At 35.6% G+C, this 15,082-nt stretch overlaps 1 protein-coding gene across 2 annotated transcripts; it reads left to right on the plus strand.

Moving 5' to 3' along the window:
- Positions 1–5,595: 5,595 nt before the first annotated feature.
- Positions 5,596–9,324, plus strand: LOC133867625 (protein INCREASED PETAL GROWTH ANISOTROPY 1). 2 transcript variants are annotated; one of them, XM_062304376.1, is made up of 6 exons: positions 5,596–6,946; positions 7,361–7,492; positions 7,578–7,759; positions 7,878–7,989; positions 8,861–8,998; positions 9,092–9,324. In XM_062304376.1, the coding sequence occupies exons 1-6, from the start codon at positions 5,840–5,842 to the stop codon at positions 9,215–9,217; spliced, it is 1,797 nt and encodes a 598-aa protein (XP_062160360.1). In that variant the 5' UTR covers positions 5,596–5,839; the 3' UTR covers positions 9,218–9,324. The 2 variants fall into 2 exon arrangements, with proteins under 2 accessions (XP_062160360.1, XP_062160361.1); XM_062304377.1 differs by having other exon boundaries at positions 5,597–6,946; positions 7,878–7,980.
- The last annotated feature ends 5,758 nt before the right edge of the window (positions 9,325–15,082 follow it).

Raw genomic sequence — 15,082 nt, forward strand, 5'->3', positions numbered from 1 at the left:
AAATTTATTTATTTTTATAAATTTAAATTTTTAAAATAAATAATTATATATAATTTGTTTCTGATTGCGTCGAGAAATCAAACTTTTTAGAGAGTAAGTAGTTTTTTAACAAACATGCCGTTTTTTGTTTGGCACAACTTTTTATGTACTGAAATTACTTTTTAAGTTCATTAATGCAATCTTAAACAGTCTTAACAGACAAGGATCTTAGTTTTATTTGAGAGACAAAATTGTTATTTTTTATTTTTATAGATAAGTTCGGATATAATTCTTTTTAGATGTTAAAATATAAATTAAATGGTTAAATTTATTTTTTTAAAAAAATAAAAGATAATTTAAATGACAGTACGGTAAAAGGAAAGTAATTATTGGAGAAGATGGGGGTGTTGGGCGGTGAATAGTTAATTAGACATAAATGTGAGAGTTCCACATTCATGCACTACTTTGTAGGGTTGTAGGCAGGTCCTATACTCCTATATTATACATCATGTGATGACTCCTTCCCCTCAACCCGGTTCCTTTACAGAAAATGGCAAAACGCTGTGTATTGATGATGTGATAAGTAGGTTTAATGGAGCCTCCGCCCTCCTGGAGAGATGTTCATTAACTCATGCCTCCTTGGCCCAGCATTAATGGATTATAATGGTTTTATATTTATTTGCTCCATAAATTAAGATTATTTATAATTATTTGTTTGATTTTTATTTTTTTTTAATTCAGGCAAATATTTATTTGTTTGAACAAATAATCATATTTATTCCCATTTATTGTCACATTCCTTTCATCCTTCCCTGGAGTTCGCCCCTCCCATTAACTTCTCTCATTTTCGCCTTCACAAAAGCTAAATCATAACCTGTACAGTTCACGTGCTGTGCCCATGCCCAAAATTAATGAAAACAAATGTACGTAATTTGGGTTCACCCTTGACACAGAAGCCTAATTCTATTAATTTGCTTACGAGTGTTAAGCTTTGGATTATAATTTGTGTTTGCGTGTTAAATTTAAACAGTATAAATGGATGAATATAAAATTATATAACTCACTCATAATCTGAGCTATTTAATTAAACCGGTCAAACTCTTAATTTTTAACCCGTTAATTTTGTGTTGGGTTCGTGTAGGATTTATAAATCGTATTGAAAATTGTCACTCTTTATGACGTATGTTGGGATCGAAACATATGTACAAAACTATATAGGTTAACGTTAACTTAATTTTATTTAATTAAATGAGTCATAACCCTCAAACTTAATTTGTTAATTTCATATTGAATTTGTATGAAATTCGTGGATCGTATCCAAAATTGTAAGCCATAAAGTCTAATCTAGACATTCCAAGTTCCAATAATGCAGTTCGCATGGTACAAAATGGCTCCTAGCAGTGCCGACCATGAACTACATGTGGATCTCAAATTAAGGCCATCAATTTTTTGTTTTTTTATTTCATTTTCCTTTTCTATGCTTCCATAAAATAGTAAAAAAAATATGACATTTCGTCACTTAGAGACTCAACCTCTTGACCACTTTCTCCATGTGGCAAGGTGGTCTCCTAGTTAGCTTTAGAGTTTTCTTTTTCTTTCTAAAAAAAAAAGGTAAAAGAAAGTAAAAGTAAAAATTGCTACGTGAACAAAAGTAATAAAAAATTATATCTTGGAGTGACAATGTATCATATCCCAATAGCAAATGCTTTAAAATTAAAGACTATTTGTGGCGCTAGTAGAATACTAATTTTTCACTTTTATTATTTAACACCAGGTCCTTCGAAATTGGGAGATTTTTTTTCTTGTTTTCTCCCCTATTTTTCATATATTCTCTTATTAAAGTAAAAAGATGTACAACAGATCAGTGAATTGTAGTTGCCCATGGCCAGCGGTTGTGTGAGAGAGATGGGAGCGCAACTAGTGACATCACTTCGGTTCACAGGCAATGACCCTAAGAAAATGAATGCATTAAAATATATATTTTAATTGAAATTAAGAGTAAATTATATAATTAAGGTTTGAACTTATGATTTTTGCTTTAATATAATATTGAATTATTATTTATTTTAAAAAATTAAATTAATAAATAATAATAATTTAATTAATATTCTAGCTAACATTAATTTCTCTCTCCATAGCTAATTAAATTCAATAAATAAACAAATGAGGTTGCTCTAAGGCTGTAAATAATCACTATTCAGGTATCCAAAGCAATTTAGAGGGGGAAGTGATAATATAATATCAGGCTATCAGCCACGTAATTCCGATACCATCACCCTCCTATAACAAATTTATACAACTGCCTATATATATATATATATATATATATATATTGGAAGAGCTCATAATTATGTACAAAAGAAATGCTAAACATATTTTTAAGTTTTGACTCTCTGGCCTAATAGTAACAATTATAGATAATTGCATCACTCGTCTTTGAGGTTGCATAAATTACGAATCACTTCTTGTGGTGTAAAAAGTTCATGGAAGGTCATTGTGGTAAACTATAATTACTTTAATTTGTTATTTTATCCAATAATAATTTTTACAGCCATGTCAAAAAATGAACACTTAAAAATGTCTAATTGAGAATATGTGTAACACTCCTCTACTGTACAGAGACTAAGTGAAACAAATGTATGCCCGTAAATATTAGACATTCTGATATCCCCTAGCGAAAAATCATTTTGATAACTAATATCATAGATAACACTTTATTTTTTTATATCATTTATTTATTTATTTTGTTTTTTCTTTTTAAAATAAACATATTAACAAATAATTCAAAATGCCAAATATTCACCAAACAAAAAAAAATTGAAATTACTTTTATTTTTATGTCATATAAAAATCGTTTTTTAAACAAAAAACAAAAATATCGTTTAAAATGCACTAACAAACAGAGTTAATAACAATAACAATGCAAGCTATTTTATTCGATAAATTCATTTTGGTTATGAAAGTAATAATAAAAATATTTTGTCTATTTTTCTCTTCCTCTAAATTACACAATTCTCACTTGTTTTCTTGTTATCTTGTATATTATGTTAGAGCATTCACACCGGCCTCAACAAATTTATTAGCCAAAATAATTAAAAAAAATCATATTTTTTCTATTTTTGCTATAACTTTTCAAAGCATCTACATTAACATAGTCATTTTAGCTATTTCACTTTCATTATTCAATTTAAATATTATTTTCAAATAGTTCTTCATTATTTCTCAAACAATCATATTTTTGAGAATTTATCTTTTCTTAACGATCATATTTTTAAAATTTATTTTTTTTCTAGGGTCATATTATTCAGCTCTTTTGACATTTTGACGAGGCAAATATGGAGTATGGAAGCAATAAAGTTGGTATCTTAGCATTGAGTAAGGAGGTGGATTCAATGAAGTCATGGGAAATCAGATAAATTATTTGGATTTATCTAAATGATTGTTAGAGCCTTAACGATGGATATAAATTTCATACAAATCGATTTGTAAAAAATTTTTTATAACCTACATATAAAAATGATATTTATCTTTTAAGCATGTGAAAAACACATGTTTTTTTTTATTAATGCTATTAAAAAAAGCATGTGAGAAGTACATGCTATTAAAATGAGAAATGATTAAAACATGGCCCCCACTCCATTGTGCCTTGATGTTGTGTCATTGTTGTGTAGTGTGAGTGTTTTAATAATTTTTCAATAGAAAATGACTCTTGCACAACAATTGTGCAAGGTCTTAGAGACATGGGGTGGGTTCCATCGCATGGGTCTCACGTGTGACTCATCCCATGTCTCTAGAGTGGTGCACAACGGTTGCACAACTGTTGTGCACCAATAAAATAACGTGTGGGGATTTGATTCATACACAATACCGTTACAACAACCACACAATAACTCCTCACATGAGGATGAGCCCCAGTGTGTGGGTTTCACCCTCATGTAAGGGGTTGTTGTATAGTTGTTGTGTTAGTGTTTTAAATTTAATATTTTTCATGCAGGAAATAGGATCTAATTGTCCCCTAATTTTTTCTTCCAGCTTGTGCATTTAAAGTTTCATTAATTTCACTTTACCCGTTTAAATGCTTTCTATTTTTATCACAATATTTCGTACGGTTCCCTGTTCTCCATCCAATTCAAAATATGATATTTATTATCTTCGCAATTTGCCCTTTCATTGAATTTGTATACAGTACAGCATCTTATTGCATTTTTTCAAACCGTAGGATTTTGTTGCGAGTCTCTTTTATGAAGGTCATAAACGAATTGATGGATCATAAAAAGATCGATAGGTCAACCAACAAATTGACCCGTTTGACCCGAACCCATTTATCTAAATTCAAACACTTAATTTTATGTCGAATTTGTAAATCGTGTTAAAAATTGACAACTCTATGCAAAACTATACGATTTAGGGATCACCTAAAAGCGGTTTTTTTTTTTTTCTTAAATTATTATTATTATTATTATTTAAGTAAAGCCACTCTTTCAAATTCAAAATAAATGTGTCAAACAGCAAAAGTTCTCAAGCAATCATTTCAAATTTCCCAAACTATCAGCTCGAATGTTCAATTCATAGATTCTTTTAAACACTGAATAATTAAAGAAAAAGGAAAGTTATATCTTTCGTTTGCTAATTCAATTTGAAGGAAAAAGTTTCTACCCACCAATATCGTCGATTAAATGAGGAGTTTTCAATTAAAGGGAATAGGATTCTCCCAAAAAAAAAAAAAAAAAATTATAATAATAAAGGGAGTCATAAATATTTTATTTTATAATTTTAATAATATTTATAATGTCATATTATTTAAAATTTTAAATGACGTAACACAATACATAATATTAAATATATATATAAAAAATATTAACCATAAGATTATTGTCTAAATTAAAGTAAGTCAAAGATATAAAATTATATTCGTTAATGCGTTTAGGAGTTGAATATATACATATATTATGATAAAGTATTTGATGTGACGTAAAGGTAAATAATATTTTTTATGTTTAAATTGTTTGTTAGTATTTTTATTTTAAAAATCTAATCTTAACAAAAAGAACCGAATATTTTATCTTCATTATCAGAAATAATCTTTTTTTTTTTTTTTTTTTGATAATCATTATCAGAAATAATCAAAAGCAAAAGCAAATAATCCTATAATTCTTTTTTGGTAGGCCCAAAAACAAATTGGTCATATACACTTTCCATTGACTTGATAGTCAAATAGGCACGTGTCCACCCACTGTAATGAAACCCACGAGAAACCGCGAGAAAATGGAGAAAAACTAGCAGTTAAAAGAGCTTTAACTAAGCCGACCGTTATGCAGGGACCTTTTCTAGCTTCTAAAAAAATTTCCCACTACTTCCAAATCAATTTTGCTCCAGTCTCTCTCACGTCCCGTCAACAGAAGCCCAATCGCGCAAATCCCACGCGCCTGTTCACGAAAATACGCTGAGCTGTCAGACAGAGACCGCGAGTAATAATTAACTATCTTGATCTGCTCGTGAGAGTTAGGGGCGACAAGCAAAATGTGTTAATTCTTCTTGCCCTTAACTCTAATGTTTCATTATATTTATGTTTCTTTTTATCTGGTTTTTCAAACCGGATCCGAGAAAAGAAGACCGTTCCTCGTTATTAGTGCATTTTGCCTTTTCCCTCTCTTATTATTTTACACTCTCAACGTGCTCTCTATCTCACTGCTAGTTATTTTCCTCTCCAGCTTCAAATTATCAGATTCAGAGACCCCTATCGAACAAGGATAAAGACAACGACGTCTGTGTGGGCTTCACTCCATCCAACCCAGGACTGTAAAAGCGTGTCTCTAGAGAGAGAAAGAGACAGAGAGAGAGGGGTTGGAACTTGGTACCAATGGTGGCTGGGAAGGTGAGAATGGCAATGGGGCTGCAAAAGTCGCCGGCGCGTTCGAAGCAGGAAACGCCGCCTCCGAAACCACCGTTGCCGTCGCCGAGCTCGGCCAAGGTACCCCAGAAGGCGGTGTTCTCGCGTTCATTCGGGGTCTACTTCCCACGCTCCTCCGCGCAGGTCCAGCCCAAACCGCCCGACGTCACGGAGCTGCTTCGTCTGGTGGAAGAGCTCCGCGAGAGAGAGTCGCTGTTGAAGACCGATCTCCTTGGGTACAAGCTCCTGAAGGAGTCCGTCGCCATTGTCCCGGTCCTCGAGAACGAGATCTACGCTAAGGACGCGGAGCTCGAGCGAGCTGCAAAGCAAATCGACGGCTTGGAGGTGGAGAACCAGAGTTTGAGAACGGAATTGGAGGAGATGAAGGCGAAGATCGAGGAAGAGAAGAGAGAGAGTGAGAGGAAAGTGAAGGCCATGGAAGATGAGATTTTGGAGCTGAAGAATGCCGCGTCTAATCGCAGCAGAGCGGAGCTGAGTCTGGAAAGTGACGAGCTCTCTTCGTCTCAAAGGTTTCAGGGTCTAATGGAGATTTCCGTGAAATCAAATCTCATCAAGAGCTTGAAGAAAGGGACGAGATGTACGGACGGTTCTGGTTCGATTTTTGAGAACCTGAAGCTCGAAGGAACGGACTCAAAGAAGGAGGAATCGGAAAATGAGAGACCGAGGCACTCCAGGTGTAACTCAGAGGAACTCACGGAGTCAGCTCTCTCCGGACTCAGATCTCGCCCTCCTAGGGTTCCAAAACCACCTCCAAGACCATCATCCAACGGTCCCTGTGCTTCCTCCGAGAACAAAGCTCCGAGAGACAAAGCCATTCCTCCTCCGCCGCCGCCGCCGAAGAAAACAGCGCCTCCTCCGCCTCCATTGCCGCCCAAGGGCATGAAGGCGGTGCCGGCGAAGGTCAGGAGGGTGCCGGAGGTGGTGGAGTTCTATCACTCCTTAATGCGCAGGGACTCGCGGCGAGACTCCGGCGCAGCATCCGACGTGGCACCGTCCACCACCAACGCCCGTGACATGATCGGCGAGATCGAGAACCGCTCCACTCACTTGCTCGCAGTAAGTCCCGGTAACTGGTTGCTTGGGGTTTCATTTTTCCTTTTTTCATTTTTCTTTTAGTTTTTCTTGGTGTCGTATTTATGTTTTGAAACCGGAGCTTATGTCAGTGACAAGTGACGGGACCTTGTGTGGGTCTTCACCGGTGGCTCATGCACGCTTTTCCCTCCGACTTAAGTCTTGCTTGCCAGATAAGACAGTGTTTATATTCGATATGCCACATTAAAAGCATAAAACAAAAAAAAGAAAAGGTGTAAATTTGATGAAGTTCAGTGGCAATTCCAACTCTGTTCAAAACTTTTCTTATCAAAATAATATTCATTCTTTTTTCTGGTTTCTTTCTTTAATCAATTGTAGTTTAGTACTTTTCTTGCCTTGATTCGAGTATTTACGGGGTGGGTATTGTGGTTTGTGCAGATAAAATCAGACGTAGAAACACAGGGAGAATTCATAAGATTTCTGATCAAAGAGGTTGAGAATGCTGCATTTACAGACATCGAAGACGTTGTGCCTTTTGTTAAATGGCTCGACGACGAGCTCTCTTACTTGGTACATTTCTTTTTTATCTGTTTCTTGTTGGGTTTTTTTTTTTAATTTAATATTTTTTTTCTGAGCTAATTCTTGATGGGTTTAGGTGGATGAAAGAGCGGTGCTGAAGCACTTCGACTGGCCTGAGAAGAAGGCGGACGCACTGCGCGAGGCTGCATTCGGGTATTCTGATCTCAAGAAGCTGGAATCCGAGGCTTCGTCCTTTCGCGACGATGGCCGCCAGCCGTGCGTCGCGGCCCTCAAGAAAATGCAGGCTCTGTTCGAAAAGTACGCAAATTTCTATGACTTTTCTCTTTTGTTTAGTCAAAAGGATACATTTTTATATTCTGTATTTGGTTGTTTCTCTTCTCTGATGATGTTATTTTATTGGGTGTGATTGTAACAGGTTAGAGCATGGTGTGTACAATCTCTCGCGTATGAGAGAATCTGCAACGAAGAGATATAAAGTTTTTCATATTCCTACGGATTGGATGCTTGATGCTGGATATGTAAGCCAGGTTCATTTCTCTTATGTGTTTAGATTTGCTCTAGAACTAGAAGCAACTAGGGGTCTCAATCCGTCTTGGCGTGGTCAACCATATTCTGACCCATTTAATTAAATGGGTTTTACTCTTCAATCTTAACACGTTAATTTTGTGTTGGGTAAGTGTCGGATTTAGATTTATGTATCGAGTTTAAGTCGTGTCGAAATATGAGTATAAGACTTTATAGGTCAACTATAACTCGATAGATTCGTATCAAATTCGCATATCTTTTTTAAAAAGTTTGGAAGCTCTCAAGCAACAGATACGGCTTGCTAATTGGGTTGATAATGCTTAAAAGCAGACAACCTCAAGACCCTTTTCTTAAGTTAATGAATAGATTACAGGTGGTCCCGTTTAATGAATCCTACTATAGATCTTGGAGAGACAGTAGAATGGTTTTTGACACAGTCTACTATGGAATATAAATGGTAGTGGTAGCAAGATGACAAAAGGATGCTTAGATTTTGCCTCATTTTCTCTGCGCACGCCTGCATGGGCACATGTGAAATCCCAGATTTTTAATGTATCTGCTTGTCTTCTTCCTCCTTTTTATTGCGGATTTATTATGATCTAGTGTTGACCTTTTTTGCAGATCCACTGTTTTTAAACTACAAATAATGGGGTTTACAGGACATTTTTCTATTAGAAATTATTTGTGTAAATTATTATCTGATATTAGACTTAACCACTCGATCACTTTATCACTAACACAACTTGTTCCAACAATGGAAATTAGTGAAAGAATTGAAGGGCAGAGAGAGAGAGAGAGAACTTCATTTTGACTGAACAATCGAGCTATATGGGGAGTTAAAACATAACGCAATTTAATGCTAAAATCCTGCAGATCAAGCTGGCATCTGTAAAACTGGCCACGAAGTACATGAAGAGAGTGTCGGCGGAGCTTGAAACAGTCGGCGGCGGGGGGCCAGAAGAAGAAGAGTTGATTGTCCAATGTGTTAGATTTGCATTTCGAGTACATCAGGTAAACCGCTTGTTTCCATTCGAAAAATGGAGAATTCTCTGGTCGTCATTTCATATTCTTATTGCTGATTGGAAAATGCTTGTTCTTTGCCAGTTTGCTGGTGGATTTGATGTGGAAACAATGAGGGCTTTCCAAGAGCTGAGAGATAAAGCGAGATCATGCCATGTACAATTCCAAAACCAGCAACAACAGAAATTTATATGCAAGTCTACATGCTAAATTAATCTGTAGCGAACTCAGCTTCAGAACTGCTACCAGATTTTGCTGTAAAGACACACTTGTTTGTGAATATAATTAATGGCTGGCAGCCGCCATCTTCACTTCCAGATTTGTTCATTGATTCATCATTGAGTTAGAAACAAGATTGCTACTACTGCATAAGAGACTTAGTTTATTCTTGTGAATTATTCTGTTCATGAACTGAATCACGATGCTCATCACCTCTTTCAAATCCTTTCCAAGGGGCACGAAGCAACGGCAATCTCTAAGTCACGTTCTCAACTAGAAAATGAATGAAATAACATTGAAATAGCCATTATTATTGCTCATGAGGAATAAACTACTCTCAAATTTATTTTCTTACAAGCAATATGATAGCTATTTCAACTTTATTTTTAGATGTTTATCATATATTTTAACATCAAAGTTATTTATTTCTTCACTTTTTAATTTTATTTTATTTTAAAAAAATAAAATGGTCATTTCGCGTGCCAAATAACTTAGGGTCTGTTTGGTAAGTAATTGTGTTATGGAATATTTGTGTGTTGTGTAATAAGAAGTGATTGATGTGATATAAAATTTGAGAATGTTTTATAGAAAAGTGAAAATTTTTTGTTTTGTAGTTAGTTTTTTTATTTGAATAATAATAAAAAATAATTGATGTGATATAAAAAGTGTAAAAAAGTTCAAATATTTTTTTTTGAAAGAAGTGAAAAAAAAAAAATAGAGGGAGAGTTTGAATAGTTTACCAAACTAACCCTTAGCCATTTTGTAATGAGTAATACTATTTTATTTATCACTCGTTTTACACCTATCGATATAACAAGTGTATTAAGAGACTTTTTATGCCACTCATTTAAAATAAAATGAAAATAAAGTCACTTAAAAAGTTAACTACATCAACTAAAATGAATTAATTGTAATAAATATGTTTGACAGTGTTGCCTTTTGCAACTGTGTGCTAATAAAATAATTTTTTTTTTTTTTTTTTTTTTGTCCTTTTTGTAAGTACCGATTAGATGACTTACTTGGACATAACTTCGGGCCCTCAAGTATTTATAGTGCCGTGTGCTATACGACATGCTCTCAGCACTTTATTGGGCTACCTTTACGGGAACAGAATTCTTTATAATTTTAAAATAATTTAAAAATTTTAAATTTCTTTGAAATTAAGCTGTTTTTTACATCGAAATGACGTGAAAAATGTTACATATTAAAGATATGACATGTTAATAATGAAACCAAAAAAATTAGAGAGGAAGTGGTCAGGGAAGAGCACATTGAAGGGATGCACGGAATTGAGACGGTTTTTTTTTTAACTGTTAAAGTGTCCCACATCGCATAGATTTCCTTCACCTGAGCACTTTATAAGTCATGTTGTCTCTTCTTCTCTCAATGCATTTTTTGAAAGTAAGTAAAGCTCATGGACTTTTATATAGTATCAGAGCCACAAGTTTCTTTCGATGATGGGTCTTTTCCTCTTGTTGTTGTCCACATATTTGACCAACCATTAATTGTCACACGTGAGGGGGTGTGTTAAAATGTTCCACATTGTTAAGATTTCCTTCATCTGGACACTTTATGAGTTATGATGTCTCTTCCTCTTTCAATGCGTCTTTTGAAAATGAATAAAGCTTATGAACTTTCACATTACACGTCAATGAAATTGTTATACAAAATCCAACTTTGTATAGATTAGGTTGAACCGAGTTTGGACTATTTTCAACAGCCCACCATAACAACATTGAGACTAACATCATCAGGAAGAGAAAACAACAACTTATCATTGTGAAAAAAAAAAAAAAAAAAAAAACAAAACAAGACATTACCTTAAATTAATTTCTGCAACATTTAACTAAATTTGCAACAGCTTCGACTCTTAGGCTTACTATTCGCAACAACCCACAAGAATATCCTAATTGTGGCACGATGGTGAGTTAGGGTTTGTGATAGGCACAAAAGGTCCTTAATTAGTGTTTTCAGAGATTTATTTCCCTCCTCGATTATCAAATTAAAACTTCAAGTGGCTCTTGAGTTTGAAAAATGTTAGAGCATTTACTGTGGTTAATTTTTAGTTCTTCTGTATTGATTTTGCACCATTTTTCTAATAAAAAAGAAAAGAAAAAACTATACCTTATAATTGATTCTCTCTTTATTCCTCTTTTTTTTTTTGGGAAATGCTATTCGTGAGCCTTTTGTCCATCTCTTTCCAGCGTGGCACTGACAAATTTAATGAAATTTGATAATTTGGGATACGAAGGCTTGGGATACTGAATCACTAAGCCCAAAATTTCCCCCCAAATTTTCTCCCCTTTCTCCTTCCCCATTTTCCGGCGATCTCCGCTTTTCCGGGTGCCCCCATTTTCCAGGCGTGCCACCTAGCTTTTCCGGTGAGCTCTAACTTTTCCGGCAGAGGCGTGCCCACGACTGGCGCCCACGACCAGCGCCCACGGCCGGTCAGCTGCAGAGGCGTGCCCACGACCGGCGTCCACGACCGAGCTCCTCTCTCTGACCCAGCAGACCTCTGAGCACTGTGGATCTCCGATTTGCGTGCCCCCATTTTCCGGCCAATCTCCTCCATTTTTCAGCGATCTCCAGCTTTTCTTTTCCGGCTGATTTCAAGCAGAGGCGTGCCCCCATTTTTCCGGCCGATCTCCTCCATTTTCCGGCGGCGACCGAGCTCCCCGCCCCCGTCTCCACCACTGACCAAGCTCTTCAGAGGTAAAACAACCTCTCCTCTCTGTTACTATTTCCTCCTCAATTTTTTTTCTTGGGTGTTTTGAGCTTTGAGCTTGTATTGTCATTTCATTCTCTTCCCCATAACCAAAGGGGGCGCATTTCTGGGATGATATATATGGGGATTTGCTCATGGTTTTTTGAAACTGCCTGATGAGTTGAAAGCCTGGGTTGACAACTCATGCACCATCTGTTTACTGCATAGAGCTAATTTGAGACTAATCTGATTATCTATTGTAGGCTTTTATTTCTCTATGACACCTGCTAGTGTGGATTGTGAATTGTAAATTGTATAGTTTTTAAGGTTTATCTTTTCTGTGTCCTATATGTGCATACAGAGATTTGGTACTTTAGTATGTGAAAATTTGGAAAAACAAATTATTAGTTACCATTGATATGTTATATTTTAAATATATATATCAACACAGAATTTTAGTTTAATTTTAGTTTAGTAAGGTAGAATTACTTTGCCTACATATAATTCTAAATGTATTGACATAGCTATGACATATATATGTTTGATTTACTTGATGTGATTACAGATCATGCAAGATTAGGGAGATTATTCCTTTGTCTTTCACTTTACTTTACTTAGTACTCTGGTTCCTCCAACGAAAAAAATATCATGATTCTCCCATTTTTTTTTTTAAGCTTTAATTCATATGGTTTTTTTTTTATTCCCTACAGAAACTTTTAGATGGACTTATCACAACTGCCCTTGATTTCACATTGCGAAGATGAATGTTCGTTGACACATGAACAAGTTGAAGATATTGTTCCCATTGAAATAGACCCTCAAAATGGTATGTTGGTTGTTTCATGCTTACCTTTAATTTTTATAACATATCTCTAAATGTTATTATTTATAATTGATTTTTTTACACTTTGTTTCATTTGTTTCATTTGTTTCATTTGTTTTGATACGGATGGAAATGAAACTGTAGCTAATGAACAGTTTAAAGATGATAGTTTGGTCAATTGTCGTTCCAAGCACAAGCTTATAGATGAAGAAAAAAATGTTAAGGAACCTAAGGAGGGTATGTTATTTGGCTCCACAGAGGAACTTCTTGAATATTATAGAAATTATGCGAAGCAAGAGGGTTTTGGTGTGGTGCAAAAGAAGAAAAAAAAGTATGAAAATGGAGATGTACATTACATCACTTTAGCATGTGCTCGTCAAGGCAACGCATCATCCAGCTCAAGCAATAGCCTTTCCAAGCCAATGAAAACAAGCAAAACGGGGTGTAGGGCTACTGTGAGTGCAACATTAGTGGATACAATGTGGTATGTGACTAATGTAAATCTAGGGCATAATCACGATTTAAGCCCGGGCAAAGCGAGATATATTAGATGTCACAAGAAGTTGGATCTTGCTACAAAGAGAAAGCTTGATATAGATGATAGAGCTGGAATTCGAACAAATAAGATCTATAACTCACTAGCCGTTGAAGCTGGGGGATACGAGAATCTCACATTTGGAGAGAAAGAGTGTCGCAATTATATTGCGAACTCAAGACGTCTTCGCCTTGGCACAGGAGGTGCTACAGCACTTCGTGACTACTTCGATAGAATGCAGAAAGTGGATAGTGATTTCTACTTTGAAATGGATGTGGATGATGAGTTTAGGCTAAAAAATGTGTTTTGGGCTGATGCACGAAGTAGGGCATCGTATGAAGATTTTGGTGATGTAGTTACATTTGACACCACATACTTGACCAACAAGTACGAAATGCCATTTGCCCCTTTTGTGGGAGTGAATCATCACGGGCAATCAATTCTTTTTGGAGCAGCGTTAATTTCAAGTGAAGATACAGCGACATTTGTTTGGTTGTTTGAGGCATGGTTGAAATGTATGAAGGGCCGTACGTCAAGGGCAATTATAACAGATCAAGATAGAGCTATGAAAAATGCAATTAAAAAGGTTTTTCCATATGCTCGACATAGGTTTTGTTTATGGCACATACTAAAAAAACTTCCAGAAAAGTTTGGATCAAATTCACAATACAAAGCCATTAAGAGTGCCATACAAAGTTGTGTGTATAATTCTCAAACATGTGATGAGTTTGATGCTAAATGGCAGAGTGTACTTGAGTGTTATAATCTGGAGGAGAATGCATGGCTGCGTGATTTATACAGTGAACGGAGTTTCTGGGTACCAGCATATTTGAATAGTATATTTTGGGCTGGCATGACTACCACGCAGCGTAGTGAGAGTATGAATGCATTTTTTGATGGTTATGTGCAATCGTCTACCTCATTGAAAGAATTTGTGGATCAATACGATAACGCTTTGCGTAGGAAGGTTGAGGTTGAGAATGTCGCTGATTTCGATTCTTTTCATATCACGATTTCATGTGTAAGCAGGTATCCCTTTGAGAAGCAATTTCAAAAAATGTACACACATGCAAAGTTCAAAGAAGTTCAAAAGGAGATTTCAGAGATTATGTATTGTGGTTGCTCTCGTTTAAAAAGTGAAGGTGGAATTAATACCTACCAGGTGATTGAAAAGGTAGAAATTAGTGATTCCTACATTAAGAAAGTATGCTTCACTGTTTACTATAATGGACTTTCATGTGACGTGAACTATAGTTGTCATTTGTTTGAAGCAAGAGGAATTTTGTGCAGACATGCCATGTCTATATGTGAAGATGTGAAATTGTTGCCCGATAAATACTTTCTAAACTGATGAAGGAAGGATTTGGAGCGGCCATATAAATTAATCAAAAGTAGTTATGATCCTTTGAGTGGCAATCCTACTGCAGATCGATATGCTGAACTGAGCAAAAATATGTTGAAGTTAGCCGCAATCGTAGCACCAAACGTGGACCATTGCATGGAAGTGCAAAATTATGTTGATATGTTAACTAATAAATTTAGTGGTCCAAGATGTGAACAAAGTCCATCTTCCCAATCACTTCCAAGTGCAAAATTGCTCCCAAGTGCGTCTATGACTATGACTGGTGATGGAGTAGAGGTGTGTAGTCCTCTCGTGGCTCATACTAAAGGGAGAAAACCATCGAACAGAAAGGCGTCCGCAGTTGAAAAAGCGGTCAAAAAGTCAAAATCATCAAACAAGAGTGCCACAAATCCCAATCAGCAGAGGAAACAGCAGAGGAAAAAAAAACAGGT

Source organism: Alnus glutinosa, chromosome 5 (genome assembly GCF_958979055.1).
Source record: "Alnus glutinosa chromosome 5, dhAlnGlut1.1, whole genome shotgun sequence".
Classification (NCBI taxonomy): Eukaryota; Viridiplantae; Streptophyta; class Magnoliopsida; order Fagales; family Betulaceae; genus Alnus; species Alnus glutinosa.